Genomic DNA, 17,180 nt, shown 5'->3' with positions numbered 1-17,180 from the left:
TATGTTAATGCTCCTCAGTCTGAGCTGTCATTGGCAGTGGAGCTGCAGTCTCTTCTGCACTCCTGCTTCTTCATGATGTATGTTTGAAGATGCAGTGGTTACTGTGTTGGAAGGATCATTCCTGGCTTGTTATCTTTTCGTGTCAGCCGGTGGATCCCTGCTAATCCTACAAAGTGTTCTTTTAAAAGACATCCCATTTTAAGCCTGAACCAGTTATATATTAATGCTACTTTTTTTTTGCCATCTCCAGCAACATATTCAACCCTGCTTCCCTTTTCTGTCTTAATTTATGATCCTGTAAAAATAGATGAGCCGTATGATGTTCGAATACAGCGCTTCACTCCTCATACCATTAAAGGAATAATCAGAGTTTTTCATTTCCTCACTCTGAACTCATATTAAACCTCTCCGTGTGTTTGCAGGATCTTCGACCCACATCTGCTTGTCCTGCTGGTTTACTCCTTGGCGGTAGCTGACTAATTTCCTGAGCAAACTTCTTTATCAACTTTCTGGGAAAGCTTGATTCCCTCTTTGAAAGTGTATGTCCACAAATCACTCAAAATCAGTTGGAATATTGTTTTGAGTGATGAGTACTGGAGCACAAGCAAATACATAGATGCTGAACTGGCTGCATTGGCCCATCAGTGTGTCTGCCATATAGAAAAACATACTTATGGATCCTATATGTCTGAGTTTTGGACATAAAAAAAAGAATATTTAATTTTTCATCCAGAGGTTGTTTTTTTTTCCCCAGCTTCAGTCTTCATCATCAAAACCATATTCATTGTCATTTTTCAGGATTTAAACCATTTAAATACCAGTTGACTCATATGATGCCCCTAGTTTTTTTATGTAATAAATGAAAAAAAGAAGTTTAAATTAATGCCCAGTGAATTGTTTGGGTGAGGATTGTAACAGCCTGGGGCTGGCGATGATTGGTAACAACATTGATCATTGAAAGCCTCACGAGCTGCGCACCACTGCTTGCCCACACTGGAGGCTCCAGGAAGGGAAAGAGACAGCGGGAGACACTGTGGATAATTTGCAGGCAGATGAAGGCTTTCCTCTATCAGTTTTCTACTCAATCTGTGTTATTCCTGGGATGTCAAAAGGAATTTTTTCCATATCACTGAGAGGGTCTGGTTTCCTGGGGTTCTTTTCATAGAGTAACATGTTTATGTCTCAAAACAACAACAACAAAACAGAGAACTCAGTCACAGTTCAATACATATATTGACAATAGTAAATTTACACATTACAGTTAAGGAATATATATATAAATATATCTACAGCAGAATTTCAAGAGCCCAAAGTTTAAGATGTAAGCTTATTCTGGTCCATTTAAATTCCTGACAGGCAAAAAAAATCATTCAACACAGGAAACGAGTCAGCAAAAACAAAGCTTGTAGATCTCTGAGTGTCCCATTTAAATGACGGTCCTGACTTCATGTTGGCTGTAGAGTCAAGATGGCAGATAATAAATCTGCATTCCCAGGCCAAAGGGGCACTACAGAAAACTGGTCCACTATTCTTGATTCCTCTTACGATGTGCATTATGTCTGCTTGGCATACTTTCAGAAATATAACAACCAGAAAATCCATCCATTTTCCTCTACTTATTCCTGTTAAGGGTCATGGGGGGGGGGGGGGGGGCTGGAGCCTATCCCAGCAGCTACAGTGAGAGGCAGGGTTCACCCTGGACAGGTCACCAGTCCATCACAGGACCAACAGATAGAGACAGACAACCATTCACACTCACAGTCACACCTACGGTCAATTTAGAGTATCAATCAGCCTAGTCCCCTCGAACCCACAACCTTCTTGCTATGAGGCAGCAGTGCTGACCACTGCACCACCGTGCCACCAACCACAAAATCACGCGGACCCATGTACCCAGACAGGATGAAAAGAAACACTGTTTATTACCTTTAATTGCCTCTGAAAAGCTTCTCCTTGTCCAGTAAGTAAATCATTTCCCAGTCTACGAGTGACAAGTAGAGATAAACACATACCGATGTCACAGGTGGAAACTGAGTTTATGGAACAATTATTCATGTGAACCTCAAAGCAAACAGGCACTGGCATAATGTTGGTTTCCCTCTGTTAACCGTAACAGTTCAAGTGCTAATGCTCAGTAGAGCAGGTCCAGAGCAGAGACGGTGGGCTCCACAGGCATCTTGACCTCTGGTTTGGGTAGTTTAATCCGGCTCATCGCCACCACTCCACAGACGGCAAAGTGAGTCACCACACTGGCTACACACAGCCAGAAGGACCAGTCCAGGCCGTCGTCCAGGACCACGAGGATGAAGAGGTTCTCTCTGTAGTTGGCCACCCGCTCGGTCAGGTTGTGGTGCCTCATGGCTGCCAGGAAACACAGCATGGCCAAGGCACCAAAGAGAGCTGGAGATGGAGAGTGGGACACGGGTCAGACCAAAGGAAGGTTCATCAAGGTAAAACAACACTGAAATTAGCAATAAAGAGTTGGAAAGTGGTGTCACATGCCTGCAATGAAGTTCCACAGGTAGAGTCCTTTGTGCCCCTTGATACTCTGGTAGGGGACCTTGCGCGCGTTGTAAATACAGAAGGACAGACTGACCAACGCGAAGCCCACCGCCACCAACAGGAAGAGGATCACCATCATGTGAAGCCCCCCATTTATTTTCCGTACCAGCTTTGGGAAAACTGGACAAACAGACGTACACATCCTTAGCTGTCTGTAGAGTGACAATGAATAGACATTCTACCAATTTGTTTATGGTTGTGTGTGAAGGAGCTTCACACTCATCAGGAGCCATCCAGGATTCAGTTTCTTGCTCAAGGAAACATTTAATATCTTCTCAAGGGTCCCAGGGTGTGAATCTGTCAAGTCACTCTCTGATTTGTGTGAACTTAGTGTTAAGCTTATGGGACAAAAGAGGTGTTGCTTCAACAAAAATGGACAGTTGCTAGAACAACTTCATGCTAAAAAAAACACACACAAAAAACAAAAAAACAATTAGGTATAAGTCTTGTTTCTTGATCTGTCCAGGTTGAAGTTTCTTGTTTGTTAACTCCTTTAATTGCTATTGAGGTTTCCTTCATGTTTTACTCTTGAAAGTCAGACAAGATTCTCAGTTAAGGAAAGTAATTTGGAATATGACCAATTAACTTGTGCTATCATGGACATGCGGTACGCTCTTCCTTGCACCTCATGTTTGTATGGTACAATTGACAGCACGACAGTCGGGCTGCATGGTTTGGTGTGCGCATGTTTCTTGTCCTCTCAATATAAAACAGTAACTATGTGATATTCCAAATGATTCGATGTGTTCTAGATAGTCTACATCATGAAAAGGACCAGACTGACAGTCTTTCTTACTGTAGATTCTGGAGCGTCTGTTCCCTAGCCCACACTTCTTGGTCTTCCCTCCCTGGAACAAACCGTAGTAAACATCCCCAATGAACAGATCCAGCTCCGGGTGGGACGCGTTCACTATCTCCACCCCGGTTTTACACAAGATCCGCCCGGCGACCCACCGCTCCGTGGCCAAGGCCACAACTAGGAGGACCACGGAGCCGACACAAAGCCCAGAGGCCACCGAGAAGGTTATCCGTTTCCAAAGCGAAGGCATCTTACGAGCCCATGGCGCCCCGGGAGAGGTAACACGACGCCGGGCAGCGAACGCGGAGTGTAACCGGCAACCACCATTAGTTTATAATATCTATTGAGCAGGAAAAATAAAACATAACACGCAACAAAGGTTAGTCTTCTTGCTGAAAAGTTGCGTGTATAGAAATGTGACTCACAGCGGAGGAGAAACCGAATCTACGGTGGTCAGAGAGATCCCTTACCGGGAGAAACTCTATCCGTGCCTGGATGCTGCAGCCGCTGTCCTCATTCTGAAGACAATTTGGCCTTTAGAGCTGCAAGTGTGCCCGCTTATGGCTGGTCTAATGGCTGCTGCAGCTATAAAACCATGTAACCATGGTTAATTGTGTCACTAGGATTTATGTGGGCCATTTTAATCCCAAAGGTTATTGAGCATTAATAGTGACATATTTTGGCTTTATGGAGACGAACATGTCACCTTGTCTGCTCATTTAGGTAAGTGAATATTTCCTTTGTCTTGTATCTGCCTCATGGTTTTGCACATTTATTATATTTACCAAGTACAAACTGTTATCCAAAATGTTAGAGATTCAGTTGAATGACTATTTCTTACAACAGTATGTTTTTATTATTACCAGATGTGTGGTAGTGCATTACAGCTTCACACATCTAAATCTATTCTTGTCACTTTATTAATGAAAATAAGACTATGGTTATCAACAGATATTCACCTGTCTTGGTATTTAATCACATCAAATCCCTCAATGTGTTTAGTGGCTGCCTCACAACTTAATACTGTTTTTGTAAAGTGTATAATTGACATTTAGAGTGTTCTTTTGTACTGTAATATTTGCATTTAGGAAATCTCTTTTTGTTTGCAATAAAGCTGCATAAGATTCTGTTGCTTTTTACTGCAAACTTTTTTTTTCTACTTTGATGATGGTGCTGCTCCATTAGGTTCAGTATTTGGGTTGTATCACAAGGCAATTGTACATTTACATGAAATAAAAATAATTGTATACTTCTTTGATCATCTCGTTTAAAAAAAAGAGTCAATAATAAAGTCTTGGGAGTAATTTGAAATATCAGAAGTTTTTTCAGTAGTGGTTTTAAATATCTTGTTTATTTAATCAATTTTCCTATTTTTACTTCATGAAAACACGTATTGTAGTTTATGTGATATATAGACAAATTGTAAGCCTTTTGATCATTTTTTTAATGAAAATATGTGGGAGGGAATTAATTATCTAATCCTGTAATAAATCAATCGATCCATTAAAAAAATACAAAAATACAAAAATAACGTGTATTGGCGACACCTGCTGGTGATACGACGCAACTAAAGGCGTGATGACGTCGGAGTGTGACGCAGCTAACCCGACAGCAGCTGAGACCGTCTGGTAAAGATGGCGGACTCGCTGTCGACAGCTCCGGGAGAGGAAAAGGAGAAGGAAGACAGTGAGAGGGACAGGAAGGCTGCCAAGTCAGAGAAGAGCAAGGAGAAGGACGGGGTTACGGAGAATTCGGGATTCAACGACAAAAATGGCAAGGGGAGGAATCGCAACGTGTCAGGTGAGAGCCACAACTACAGACCCCCAGGTTGACAGCGCTAGCTAGCTAGCGGCTGTTTTCATCTTTTCAGCCAGGTGCAGGTAATACCATGGTTACCTGTGGAAAGCAACGATCTCAATCCAGTCCGTTGCATGTGTGCAGCTGTTCGCGGCACATCGAGCCTCCGCTGGATGTCAGGATGTGATGCCCATGCTAGCGACACACTCAGCTACATGGCTGATACACAGCAACAGCAGGCACCCGAAATCATCAAGGCGTCCTCAGTGTTAGTAACAGCGCTGTTGTCAAAGTGCATTGGCGTTTGCATTTGTGCCTCCAGAAGCGCTGCATAGTCGGTACCTGTTATGTCACGTGTTCAAAAAAATTCAAGACACCCCTTCCAAATATCTCAGTGTACTTGATGTACTAGTCTGGATGGGGGTGTGGTTTGGGGACAGGCCCCTCTTCTCCAGTTAAGGGAAATCATCATCCCCAACATTCAAAGATATTTTTAACACGCTTCTATCACGCTGCGGTGCAAAGGGACATTTAAAGTAGAACGAAGCAGCAACTCAAACATACACATACAAAGGGCGACAGTGATCAACAAGTGCAGAGTTACGGGGAGTTTGAATCATTGGTCCGACTTGAAGTTCAGTGAGCGCAAACCTGTCTACACCCTAGATTTAAAAACGAGATGGAGGTAGCATATCTAATACCTGACAGCAACTGGTTCCACAATCATCACGCAGAAACTGCAAAGGCTCCATCATCTTTTAATTTTAGTCTTGATCATGGCACAGCAAGGCAGCTTTACTTATATACCTTCACATCCTGCAATCCAAAATGCCTTGGAGACACAGGACATGTGACATTTGTGATCCCATCTGAAAGCCTTAGAAGCTGAGTGCCACGCAATAAAGACTGTGAGAATGAGAGATATGAGAAAGCTCATCAATCATTTTTTTTCTCACCCAAAAAATTCCCTTTTTCAAAATATAATAGAATCAGTTACGCAACTTGTTTTCTGTACTCAGGAGCTACAACACATTCATACATCTTTAGTTGATTGGAAATCATAATGTGACCAAGTGAAAGGGCCTATATTTTGGGCAGCACTCTACGTCCGGTCCAGTCACTGAGTCTCTCAGGTGGACTCTAAGCAAGATGGAGCATTGGGTTGGTTCTAACTGCTACAGAGATGATGTTTCAGAAAGACTGAAAAGACTGGATGATACTGAGATGTGCTAGATGCAGAGATTGGTGTCTGGGGTCTGGTCTAAGGGGTCTGGGGTCTAAGTTTGACAATATTCCCAAACTTAGTCTTCATCTCAGGACAGCATTTTGGCCTCGACAACACTTTGCTGCTTGTTGCTGACTTCAGCTGCAGACCTGGGCAGATAAAATTCTTATGTTTCTCAAAATGAGATGGCAGTGCTGAGAAAAAGCCATAAACTGAAGGCCGTCAATATCTGCATCAATGAGGACGGTAAGGAGGCCGTTTACCAGAGGTGGGCAGAACTAACCACCAAAGCTGAAAACGTCCAAAAGAACATTGCCAGAGAAGGAATATAACATCTATAGAAGGGACACAGCCATCCACCGGGAGGAGTAGCAATACAATATACGATAAGGTTGGGTTAATTACACAACAAATCATGACATTTGGCATATATAAATGAGCCAGTTCTGACATGTAATATCTTGCTATATCACTGCATTTTCTGTGAACAATTAGCTACATCGCTTGCTCACAGTGACAACGAAAGATTTAAGATCCAGCTTCTTTCAAAGAGCCATAAGTTGACACTTATGGTACAGGAGTATACAGAAAAGGATCTGGTTTTCATTACTCATGAGTACTCTCTTTTTCGGTTGGATCATTGTGCCAAGAATGCCCTCCTAAATATGACAAAACCCAAGGTGCATACCTGCTAACCTCTACAGCTTTAGTTTAGCAAATATACTTTAATATCCTGGTACGACGACGACAACGTGTGCCAGGTGGTACTCTAGGGCTCTCTTTGTGGTTGGCACAACTGTGGGGTGACTGCAAATCTCTGAGCCTCCTTCCAAAACCTTGTGGAGATTTGTGCTTGACTTTTGAATGATGTGTAAGCAAGCATATAGGCCATCGACGCTTGGTTTTTAGTCCTGTTTTGTAATTCTTGGTTGAAAATGACCAAGAGAAAATGAGATCTCCCCATTGATTTCTGTCAAGATACGTTGTTGTCTTTTTATTCCCGAAAGAAGTTATGGAATAGGTTTGGTTGTCACATTTACCAAAAATATGTGAGACTGAAAGAGAGCGCTTGAGGTCATTTGTAGCAGGACAGGTGATAGTGACACAAGTCCATCTAACTTGTCAATGGTGTGTCTCTAGACCTGTCCCTGGTCCGGTTTATTACCACCGAGCTCACCCGGGGCTACTTCCTGGAGCACAACGAGGCCAAATACACGGAGCGCAGAGAGAGAGTCTACACCTGCCTTCGCATCCCCAAGGAGCTGGAGAAGGTAAGCAAACATTAAAAAAAAAAAAGATACATTAAAAAAAGGAAAGAAATGTCACCAATAATTAACTAATTTCTGTCATGGTGCCTCTGTCTGTTTAGTTGATGACGTTCGGCTTCTTCCTCTGTCTGGATGCGTTTCTCTACGTGTTCACCCTATTGCCCCTCAGGGTGCTGCTGGCCCTGTTACAGCTTCTTACGCTGCCATGCTGTGGTCTCGGGTAAGACACACATATAAGAGATATAAATTTGAACAAAGTCCCTATGTTCAGCCTTGACGACTTAATTGTTCAATGTTGGATTCAAATTAAACAGCTTTATCTGAAAGATGATTCTAATCTAAATAAACATTTATTTTTATTAACATGCAATATACCAGCGTCAGCAGCAACAGTTTCAAAATGAATAAACTTGAATCAGCACCTAGTTTTGATAAAGAACTAAATCTCAGACTGGAATGCACTCCTATAGAAGAGCTTGTTTGCATACGTCTTTTACATGATGACATTTAATGCTGTTCCTCTTGATATGTCACCTCCAGAAGAGTGTGCATCACGTCATGCGTTGAAACATCTGAGAAGAATAATTCGACAATAAAAAAAAGTTTGTATTCAAGACAAATAATCAATTAACATTTTAAAAATGAGGTCATTTAGGTCATGTTCTTGGTTTAAAATGTGAAACATTTTCTGTTGCGAGACTGTGCTGATGTTATTCTTTTATTTGATTATTTGAAAATCGTGTGCAGATTTGACAAAAGTCAATCTGCACACTGGCAAATTATCAACAAATTAATTTTGTAATACACAAAACTGCTAAAGAATAATTGCAACTCGGAAACAAACCTATTCTAGCAGAAACAAGCAGTGTGTCATGATTGACCTCTAGAGGGCAACAGAGTTCTGACTTCATCGAGATGATGACAAACATAATTCTGTTTACCCGACCAGCTGTTTGATTCTCTGCCTCTGTAATGTTGATGTGTTTCAGGGGCTCCCGTCTGCTCCAGCCAGCACAGGTGTGCGATGTGCTGAAAGGCTTCATCATGGTGCTGTGTTACTCAATGATGAGCTACGTGGATTACGCCATGATGTACCACCTCATCAGGGGACAGTCTGTCATCAAACTGTACATCATCTACAACATGTTAGAGGTACATTTGGTAAATGCTCTCTCGTGTTTAGGACAATGCTCCATAGCAACCTGTTAAACTTGTTCCTCTGTCTCCTGTGGTTGGCAGGTGGCGGACCGCCTGTTCTCATCATTTGGTCAGGACATCCTGGACGCTCTGTACTGGACAGCCACCGAACCCAAAGAGAAGAAGAGAGCACACATAGGCGTCATTCCTCACTTCCTCATGGCTGTGCTTTATGTCTGTATCCTGACTGAGGATGACCTGTGCGGGCGTTGTTTGAGGCATATCTGACGAAACCATAACATCACAGCCTCCACCAAGGAGGTCATATTGTGGTTGATATTTGGCAACAGCAAAATTGCTGCTCCTTTTTTTTTTAACGCTCTATTGTTCTCCTTCTAGTGGGTCAACCAGGTCCATCTGAGATTTGGTCAGAAACACCTGAAGGACTGACTGACTTGTGAAACAGCATTACTGTGGCGCATTGGCCAGTTTTCGATATTTCACCATAAAACTAGAAGCTGTTATAGCAGGACTCCACATGGTCAGATCTTACCTAAACTTCACCAGTTTAATGAGTTGCTGGCTTAGGACATTTACAAGCTGAATTCAAGTCATAGTCATCGTGCCACCTACGGTTACAGAAGCCACTCTGAGAGTAAATGCTGTCTGACTGCTTTCTAGTTTTTGTTTTTTTTGTTTTCTTGACCAATCTTTTGACATTTGGCTTCGAGGCTTCTGAAGGACTGAGGGCATCTGAGCCAGCTTCTCTCAGGTGGTTGTGACCTGTTTTTGTAGAGATTCTCTGTTTGTCCAAACAAGCACATCACCTGCTGAATAAGAAGCTGGTCATAGGCAGTCATGGTAGTTCAGCAGACCAATGTCCCTGTGGTTACACAACCTCTCTGGTGCTAAACTGTTAGATTTGGCTTTGGAGCAGCAATTTGCTGAAGTGACATGCCCGTTTGCACCATGCCCGTTTGCACCATGCCAGTTTGCACCATGCCAACTGCCCTCTCCCTGCAGACTGGTGACATCTGTGGCTTTGCCACATTACAAATCTGGAGGATTTGACATCATGGCTGTAGAAGTGATGGATTGTCTTGGCAACAAAGAAATGCTCACTGACAATGATATAGAAATATTTGTGGGCATATTTTAGAGGAGTATGAACCTGCAGAGCAATTCTTTTAGGTACGACTTTAAAATACTTTTCTGGATTGCATTTATGCATTGGCCCAGCGTAGCTGGAGCCATGTACTTGTCCTTTTTACTTTTTTTTTCCCCTTTTTTTCTTTTTTTTTTTACTGTAGTCCCCAGTGGGTTTTATTTCCTTAACATGCCGCTGTCTAGTTCTCCATGCCATCCTCATCATGGTTCAGGCCACCACTCTCAATGTAGCCTTCAACTCTCATAACAAGTCCCTCCTCACAATCATGATGTCAAACAATGTGAGTATAATGCCCGCAGATGTTTTATCTCAAGAAAAAACAAGCGTATAGCAGTTCACCCATGTAATTTTTTCTGTTTTCAGTTTGTGGAGATCAAAGGAAGTGTGTTTAAGAAGTTTGAAAAGAACAACCTTTTCCAGATGTCAAATAGCGGTAAGTGGTATCTTACACATGAAATAACAGAACATGATGACACAAAATCAGCAGTGTGGGCATTTTTTTACCTCAGCCTTTGAACTCTGTGATTTAGTACAAGGTAAATGTGTGCAGTCACACTCAGACGCAGTGGATACAAAGTAGGTTAATCCAGGATTGATTTGTTTGTTTCCCACAGACATAAAGGAAAGGTTCACCAACTACATCCTCCTGCTCATCGTCTGTCTGAGAAACATGGAGCAGTTCTCATGGAACCCTGGTAACTACTGCAGTGCTGCCTGGATATAAGAGTACCAAAGTTGGCACACCTGTTAGGTCTAGACAATAATACGCAGAAACGTACATGACATTGCCCACTCCACATGTTGGTGTTATTTGTAACATGTTGACTAATGATGATTGTGAGGAGCCTCAGTGTCAAGAAGTCACTGCCTTTAACAAGTGACTTCCACAATTAACTTTGACTGACTGCTCGTTTCTTTTCTAACTATTGATGACATGCTGAACGTTGTCACTGATCCCTGTGTGATGTGTTTGTCTTTAGACCACTTGTGGGTGCTGTTTCCTGATGTAGTCATGGTGATAGCCTCAGAGGTAGCTGTGGACGTTGTCAAGCACGCATTCATCACCAAATTCAATGACATTAGTGCTGACGTGAGTCCTCCTTGCATACTTAAACACAATTGAGCCTAGTTTACAACTAAAACTGTGTTGTGATAAAATGTTTAAGTTCTACCTATATCAGTATTAACATTTTTAACTATCACATTGGAGTAAAGATATGAAGATGTGTTCCATTATCAGGAGGTATAAGGGAGCACGTTTGGGTTTCTTTCATGCAACTGAATTCTGTGTATTTGGGATGTTATTCATTTAATTGAAAGTTTCTGTTGCTGTTATTTTTTGCTTTTGCTGTTTATCACTGATAGACTGTATATGTTTCCTTGACTTCTTCCCTTGATTTTTTTTTTTTTTTTGACCTGGTCTGCTTCCCACTTCCTCCTTTTTCCTCTAACTGTGATTTCTCTGAAAGAGTTGCAATCATGGTTATGTAAGGGAAACCAGCTCCACAGGAAAGGATTAACCCTTTTATCTCCAGACTGTCAAACCTAATCACTCAAACGTCACTGGTGTTTACACACCTGTGAATCCATACTTAGTCTGCAAGTATGACAGGTGGGCATAGTGTAGCTTTAGCAGAACTCATTTTGCTCATCCTCTCGTCCCCTTCATCCACCCTGACACTGAAAATGACAGCTAATATACAGATTAGCATATTAAAAACTACAAAAGGAAGCAAATAATGGACCATCTACAGTTGAATTAAATATAGTTTTCTCTTCATCTCCTCACCTCAGTCTAACCTAGTCCAGAAAAGTTGACAAATGTATCATATCCTTTCTCCAGGTGTACGGGGAATACCGAGCCAGCCTTGCCTTTGACCTTGTCAGCAGTCGACAGAAAAATGTAAGTGAAATAAAACCAGACATCAACTGTGTCACCACATGACTGTGTCCCAAAATGTCTGGATGAATTCCCTCTGAAATCATATTGTATCAAACACGCGTTTGTGAAGAAGGATTAAAAGTTTGAGAAACTCAAGGAGTGGTGGGCAGATAAAATCTTCAGTTTCTTAGGTGAACCTTCAGTAACTCAGAATATTGTCAGTCAGGCCAGTTATGGGTCTGGAAAAAATTCTAAATGAACATCCCTTAGGCAAAGTGTTGCATTGGTAGAATAACTATAAGTATATATATTGAATACGTTGTGGACTAAAGCTGCTTGTTCTAATGAAATAATGTGTTAAATGTGTCCACAGGCTTATACAGACTACAGTGACTCAGTGTCCAGAAGAATGGGCTTCATCCCACTGCCTTTAGCTCTGCTGGTCAGTTACTCTTTACAGCACTATTCATCACACTAATATATTGCGTTTTGTATTGTTTCTTATGTAAGCTCTAACGTCCGATGATGTGTGGTTTCTTTTCAGCTGATCAGAGTGGTGACCAGCTCAGTGAAGATCCAGGGTTCACTCTCCTTCATGTGTGTGTTGCTGTTCTATTTTGGGTAAATGTCAAGCTGTCAAACCTGCTGGTCCTTTGTGTTCATGTTTAGTTTGGGCATTGTCACTCAAGAACCTGTTTTATTTCTCTACGTATTTTGTGTTTGTGAGCAGGATGATCACTCTAAAGGTGCTCAACAGTATCGTTCTGCTGGGAACGTCTTGCATGTTCGTCAAAGAGGCCAACATGGAAGAAAAACTCTCTGAACCTCCACCTTCTGTCGTCTCCAGCCGTGCAAACTCCAGAGCTCACCGGACCAAACAAGTTCACACTGCACCACAGCAAGGTAGCACATAGCTCATCTGTACCTCTATCATTAAAAAGTTCAGTTCTGTGACATGTTCTCCTAAACTCCTCCACTCTCTTCAGCAGAATCCACATCTGACAAAGGAGGAATAACTCTGACATCAGTCAACCCTCAGCCTGCAAACATGGCTGAAAGCTCTGCCCCAACGCTCCCCAAGAGTGACTCTGATACATTTCTAACTACACCTGACGAGGATGGTGAAAAGGTCATCAACTCTGAGACAGGACTGGAAGAAGACGGACTCAAACATAGAACACCCAAGAAAGACTTGCTGGAGATAGACCGCTTCACCATCTGTGGCAACCGAATTGACTGAAAACCATTGGAAGAAGAAGTTGGTGTCCTGGCAAGGCAGGAAGGTTCAGGGATCAGACACGGGTCATGGAGCATGCTCAAAGCAGACTTGTTTTTGTTCAGTTGACCCCAGGAGTATTTATTAATTTATTACTGACAAAACCAGCCATGGCATAAAGCTGTTACTACAAGCATCGGAGGCCACATTAGATGTTCCCACTGGTCTTGTCCCATGAGCCAGGTAGACCCTGAGAAGGGGTCAGGGTGGTTGCTGGATGCCTGCCATTGCTGCATCGCCTGGAGACATGCACGCTGGTGCCGGCAACGGAGGAAACCTGGCAGTCAGAGCACTGCACAGAGAGAAATAGATGTGATCAGAGGATCAGTACAGCTGGACTGTGCAAGTGTTCAAAAGCACAATCGTGTAAAGTGTGGCATTGTTTGTTTGTTTTTGTGTTGTTTTTATTTTTAAGAAAGAATTGTCAATTTTTTTAAGTGTGAAAAATTCTAATATTTGAAATGAAGTTTTTATAGAAAATCTCAAATCTTTTTTCTAAAATTGATCATGATCAGCTGCAGGTGAAAATACTCTATCGCATTACCAGCGAAATCTCAAAGTCGCTCTGCAGATTGCGTACAAACACACTTTCAATGATGTCTCGTTTGAATTGAGTTACAGTGAGGAGCCCAGTCGCAGTTACAGCTGATGCACATGGCAGTAACACCATGACTTGCGTAAGTCTTTGCAGCTTACATCCATTCAGTTACAGATATAGGGTTTGGAGGTTTTCTTATTCTGCCATTTCTGTTGATATTGTTACTGTATAGCAAGAAGATGAAGGCGGTGCTTGATTGCTTGATTGTAAAGGCTCTTAACATGTTTTTACAAGAATGAATTCTGGGCCTGACAGGTTTGCAAGCTATTTCATTTTGAAGTGACTCTTGTTTCTCAATGAGCGTCTCTGTTTGACGTGGACCCTCATCATCCCGAGCATGTAGCCTCGAAATAATCACAACAAAAGAGGCCCATGGCATCTTTACTGTGTTGGAAACTATGATCTGAAAAATCTTCTCGGTGTAGCACCGCTGTGTGTTTCCTGGCATAAGACACTGGTTTACCAGCATCAGTCTACCAGGTTTTACATTATGAAAAATTCTCAGTATTAAAAAAAACAAAACAGGAAGATAAAATGCGTGCAGGTAAAATCTCACAGGTTGTCCGAGGATGTAAACACAGTAGGACTGGTTCAGTTCGATTAAAAGAATCTAAAAAGCCGTCATGATTATTGGGAGGCTTCCGGTAGAAGAGATTATTTTTTAAAATTCTATCAGCAAATCACCTGCCAGTGTACTTTTAAAATGTTATTGGTTCCTTTGGAGTGCAATTTCACTGTACCAGATAAAATATGCAGTACACAATTTGTGCAGAAATGGCTTTTAAATTCATCCTAATCTAATGTAAAGCTTCAGCTCTCTGAGGTAGTGGTCATTGCATGGAGGTTGAATTTTCAGCTTCCTGAGTAAAAGCGATACTCACTTTTGCCTACAGCAGCGACCTCTGCTGCCAGAAGTTGTAATTACAGAGATATGATGGACTAATGGTGTACATATGTGGAAAATAGACATGAAGAATGAGACTAGGATTTGTTGGAGATCATAACTCCTAAATCCAAGTTTCATAGAGCAAGAACAGGTGATTCTGGCACAGGAAGTACAGAGGCGCCACTCTTACATTTCAATGTGCCATTGGTTTTGTTTGTTTGTTTTTTTTTAAGGTAAAAATTGTTGCAAACAGTTGTCTTAAATTGTGGCCATCAGGAAGTATCTGACCCTCACCGCTCTGGGCAGCAGAGGGAAATTACCACTCGGTTTCATTCGCGGAATTAAAAAAAAATGCATTTAAGGCTCGTACTGTGAAAGTAGAGCTGTGTGATTGTAAAACGTATTTTAGTTGTGATTATTTTGACTGGTACTGTGACTGGGATTGGATTCTGTATTAGAGGAAATTTTTTAACAAAATCATTTTCATTGAATAATCCATTAATGTGATATTTGTGGGGATCTGTATCAAGCAAAGATGTTTTGTAAAATATTATTTGTGGGCAAGACACCTGCAGCACCACGATATTGAATTTAAAATGTTTTCGTGATGCACATTCAGCATTTAAAAAATATCTACTCTGATTTGAAAATTGCTGTACGCCATCCATATTGCGATTTTAATTGATTTTCGGTTATGTGTGCAGCCCTACCTGGAAGGAATCCAAATTTTTTCTGAAAGCAAGCTACGTCTAATCACTTGGCACAGTGAATGAGAGTTAACTCCTAATGGGGAGGAATCTGATTGTATGCCCCCTGCATCTTGTTATGAACGGGTGGTTCAACCTGTTCCTCAGCCTGCATGTACCCTCGAAGGTTTTACCTGCATAAATATCTTTTTTTCTGTCATTTCACTTTTCCCATCTGACTTTCACTCAAACAATTGGAATCAGTAACCCATCATTAGTTTTGACAGTGCATATAGTGTGGCATCAAATCAGGTTTCTGGTCTGTAGTCCCCAGGCTACATGGAAATCCACCTGGGAGGTCATTGAATTACTGCATACATTTGATAGATCAGTGTGTGTGTGTGTGAGAGAGAGAGAGAGAGAGTGGTACTGATATTTGCGGTGCATGAATGGATCTTAGTACTTAAAGACATACTATACAATAGATATTTAATTGTTTTTATTTTCACGTTCAACCTTTCTGTGTTATGCATCTTCTACTCTACGCGGTAGAAAGAGAATAAAAAAAACAGATTTTGTTTTGTAACCCTTTTCTGGTGTGAAGTCTAACCGTGTGCCCACAGGAACATTGACTGGTGCAGAGAGTCTCACTGCAGCCTCTGGTCACGGGGGGAACACAGTGGACCACTGTCCCCCCCCCCCCCCCCCATGGTTGTTTGGATGTGGTGTCAGTCATCACACCCATTAGGAGTTCTTTTCTCCCCTCCCCCTGAAGAATGAATTGTGAAATATCTGCCTCTGTGTTGAAAACTTAGCCGGTGCTGTTGTGTCATGAAAGGTGATTGAGGTTTGACGATCAAAGGGACTCTGTTTTGCGCAACCTATCTAAACGAATGTTACCTTGAACTGAATTAGGTTCTTCCTTTATTTAACGTGAAGTCCTGTGTGTGTTTAAGTCTGACAAGCCTTGACCAGGGACCCTCGTGATCAGCCAGAGTGATGTAAGGACCTGCTCGCTGGATACCAGCATGTGCTCTGTATTTAGATGTATCGATCCACCGCTGACGGCAGGTTTTTGATGTGTAAGTGTAGGAAAAACTGGTTATAATGCCGCCTGAGTGTCAGGTAGCTTCCCCATAGAGGTGTAGTGTTTTGGTTTATGAGAAATTATTAAAATACTTACTGTAGTTCGTACTATGGGTAAATTTTAAAAGCTGGAGCTGGACACTTCATGTGCATCAAACCAGTATTATTCCTCGAATGAAATGGTACTTGTACTCCAGTCAAAGTTTCCATTCAAAATTCTGCCAAATTAAAAGTAGACAAGTACTTGATATTGAGATTACTCAAGTATCAAAAGTAAAAGTACGCATTCTTCAAGATGTGTATGCTACTGCCTGGGAGTGTTCAACCCTTGATCCCTTGACCTCTGAGGGTCATGTTTAAGTGTTGTGTTTGTGGTCCACTTGTGCTGCTCTGATTGTGTCCTCTGAAAATTGTCTTTCAGATGTGGAAAGTTCATCATCTTTGCACTTTGGATCCACAGTATTTTAAAGGAAATAATGTACCTTTTTTACTTACTTTGACTACAGTTACTTGAACTCCAAAATGACTTGTTACTTTCAACATAACATTTGGAAGTGAACAGTTTTGAGTATAAATGCTTGAAACCACTGGAATACACAAATGGTATCAACAATGTACAAAATATGAAATATCTATTTACTCAAGTAGAACCATTAATTACTCATTACTTCACCAGGATACTGTTCTATCCGTGTATTTTCTACTTTTAGTCAAAGGGGCCGTGTACTTCCCCCACCACTGTACCGTTTTCCCTGTTTCATCCTGACAGCAGAGCGCACGAGCCCTCCGCGTGCGCGAGAGATTAAGGTA

The 17,180-nt window shown here is 41.7% G+C and overlaps 2 protein-coding genes across 3 annotated transcripts; one reads left to right on the top strand and one right to left on the bottom strand.

Annotated features, from left to right (window-relative positions):
- Window positions 1–1,376: 1,376 nt before the first annotated feature.
- Window positions 1,377–3,859, bottom strand: clrn2 (clarin 2). Its single transcript, XM_086211832.1, has 4 exons — window positions 3,832–3,859; window positions 3,359–3,701; window positions 2,503–2,682; window positions 1,377–2,400 (listed from the first exon to the last, which is right to left on the bottom strand). Exons 2-4 carry the CDS (start codon window positions 3,609–3,611, stop codon window positions 2,132–2,134), a joined length of 702 nt encoding a protein of 233 aa, XP_086067958.1. The 5' UTR covers window positions 3,612–3,701; window positions 3,832–3,859; the 3' UTR covers window positions 1,377–2,131.
- Window positions 3,860–4,962: 1,103 nt separating this feature from the next.
- On the top strand, window positions 4,963–17,077 carry tapt1b (transmembrane anterior posterior transformation 1b). 2 transcript variants are annotated; one of them, XM_086211829.1, is made up of 14 exons: window positions 4,963–5,161; window positions 7,524–7,654; window positions 7,753–7,871; window positions 8,641–8,803; window positions 8,891–9,026; window positions 10,139–10,236; window positions 10,320–10,389; window positions 10,571–10,651; window positions 10,937–11,046; window positions 11,800–11,859; window positions 12,212–12,280; window positions 12,383–12,459; window positions 12,569–12,741; window positions 12,828–17,077. In XM_086211829.1, exons 1-14 carry the CDS (start codon window positions 4,996–4,998, stop codon window positions 13,076–13,078), a joined length of 1,704 nt encoding a protein of 567 aa, XP_086067955.1. In that variant the 5' UTR covers window positions 4,963–4,995; the 3' UTR covers window positions 13,079–17,077. The 2 variants fall into 2 exon arrangements, with proteins under 2 accessions (XP_086067955.1, XP_086067954.1); XM_086211828.1 differs by having other exon boundaries at window positions 12,825–17,077.
- Window positions 17,078–17,180: the final 103 nt, after the last annotated feature.

The sequence above is a fragment of the Aulostomus chinensis genome, chromosome 8 (genome assembly GCF_037954235.1).
Source record: "Aulostomus chinensis isolate RoL2024-O1b breed Wild chromosome 8, RoL_Achi_v1.0, whole genome shotgun sequence".
Classification (NCBI taxonomy): Eukaryota; Metazoa; Chordata; class Actinopteri; order Syngnathiformes; family Aulostomidae; genus Aulostomus; species Aulostomus chinensis.
The sequence above is the reverse complement of the archived record's forward strand: the minus strand, read 5'-3'. Positions and strand labels throughout refer to the sequence as shown.

Coding starts and splice junctions, on each gene's coding strand:
- clrn2 (XM_086211832.1), bottom strand. CDS start 3,611: ATGCCTTCGCTTTGGAAACGGATAACCTTCTCGGTGGCCTCTGGGCTT. Junction 2,683..3,358: donor CAGACGCTCCAGAATCTACA/GTAAGAAAGACT, acceptor CTGTTTGTCCAG/TTTTCCCAAAGCTGGTACGG. Junction 2,401..2,502: donor CCTGTGGAACTTCATTGCAG/GCATGTGACACC, acceptor CTCCATCTCCAG/CTCTCTTTGGTGCCTTGGCC.
- tapt1b (XM_086211828.1), top strand. CDS start 4,996: ATGGCGGACTCGCTGTCGACAGCTCCGGGAGAGGAAAAGGAGAAGGAA. Junction 7,655..7,752: donor TCCCCAAGGAGCTGGAGAAG/GTAAGCAAACAT, acceptor CTGTCTGTTTAG/TTGATGACGTTCGGCTTCTT. Junction 9,027..10,138: donor CATGGCTGTGCTTTATGTCT/GTATCCTGACTG, acceptor GCCGCTGTCTAG/TTCTCCATGCCATCCTCATC.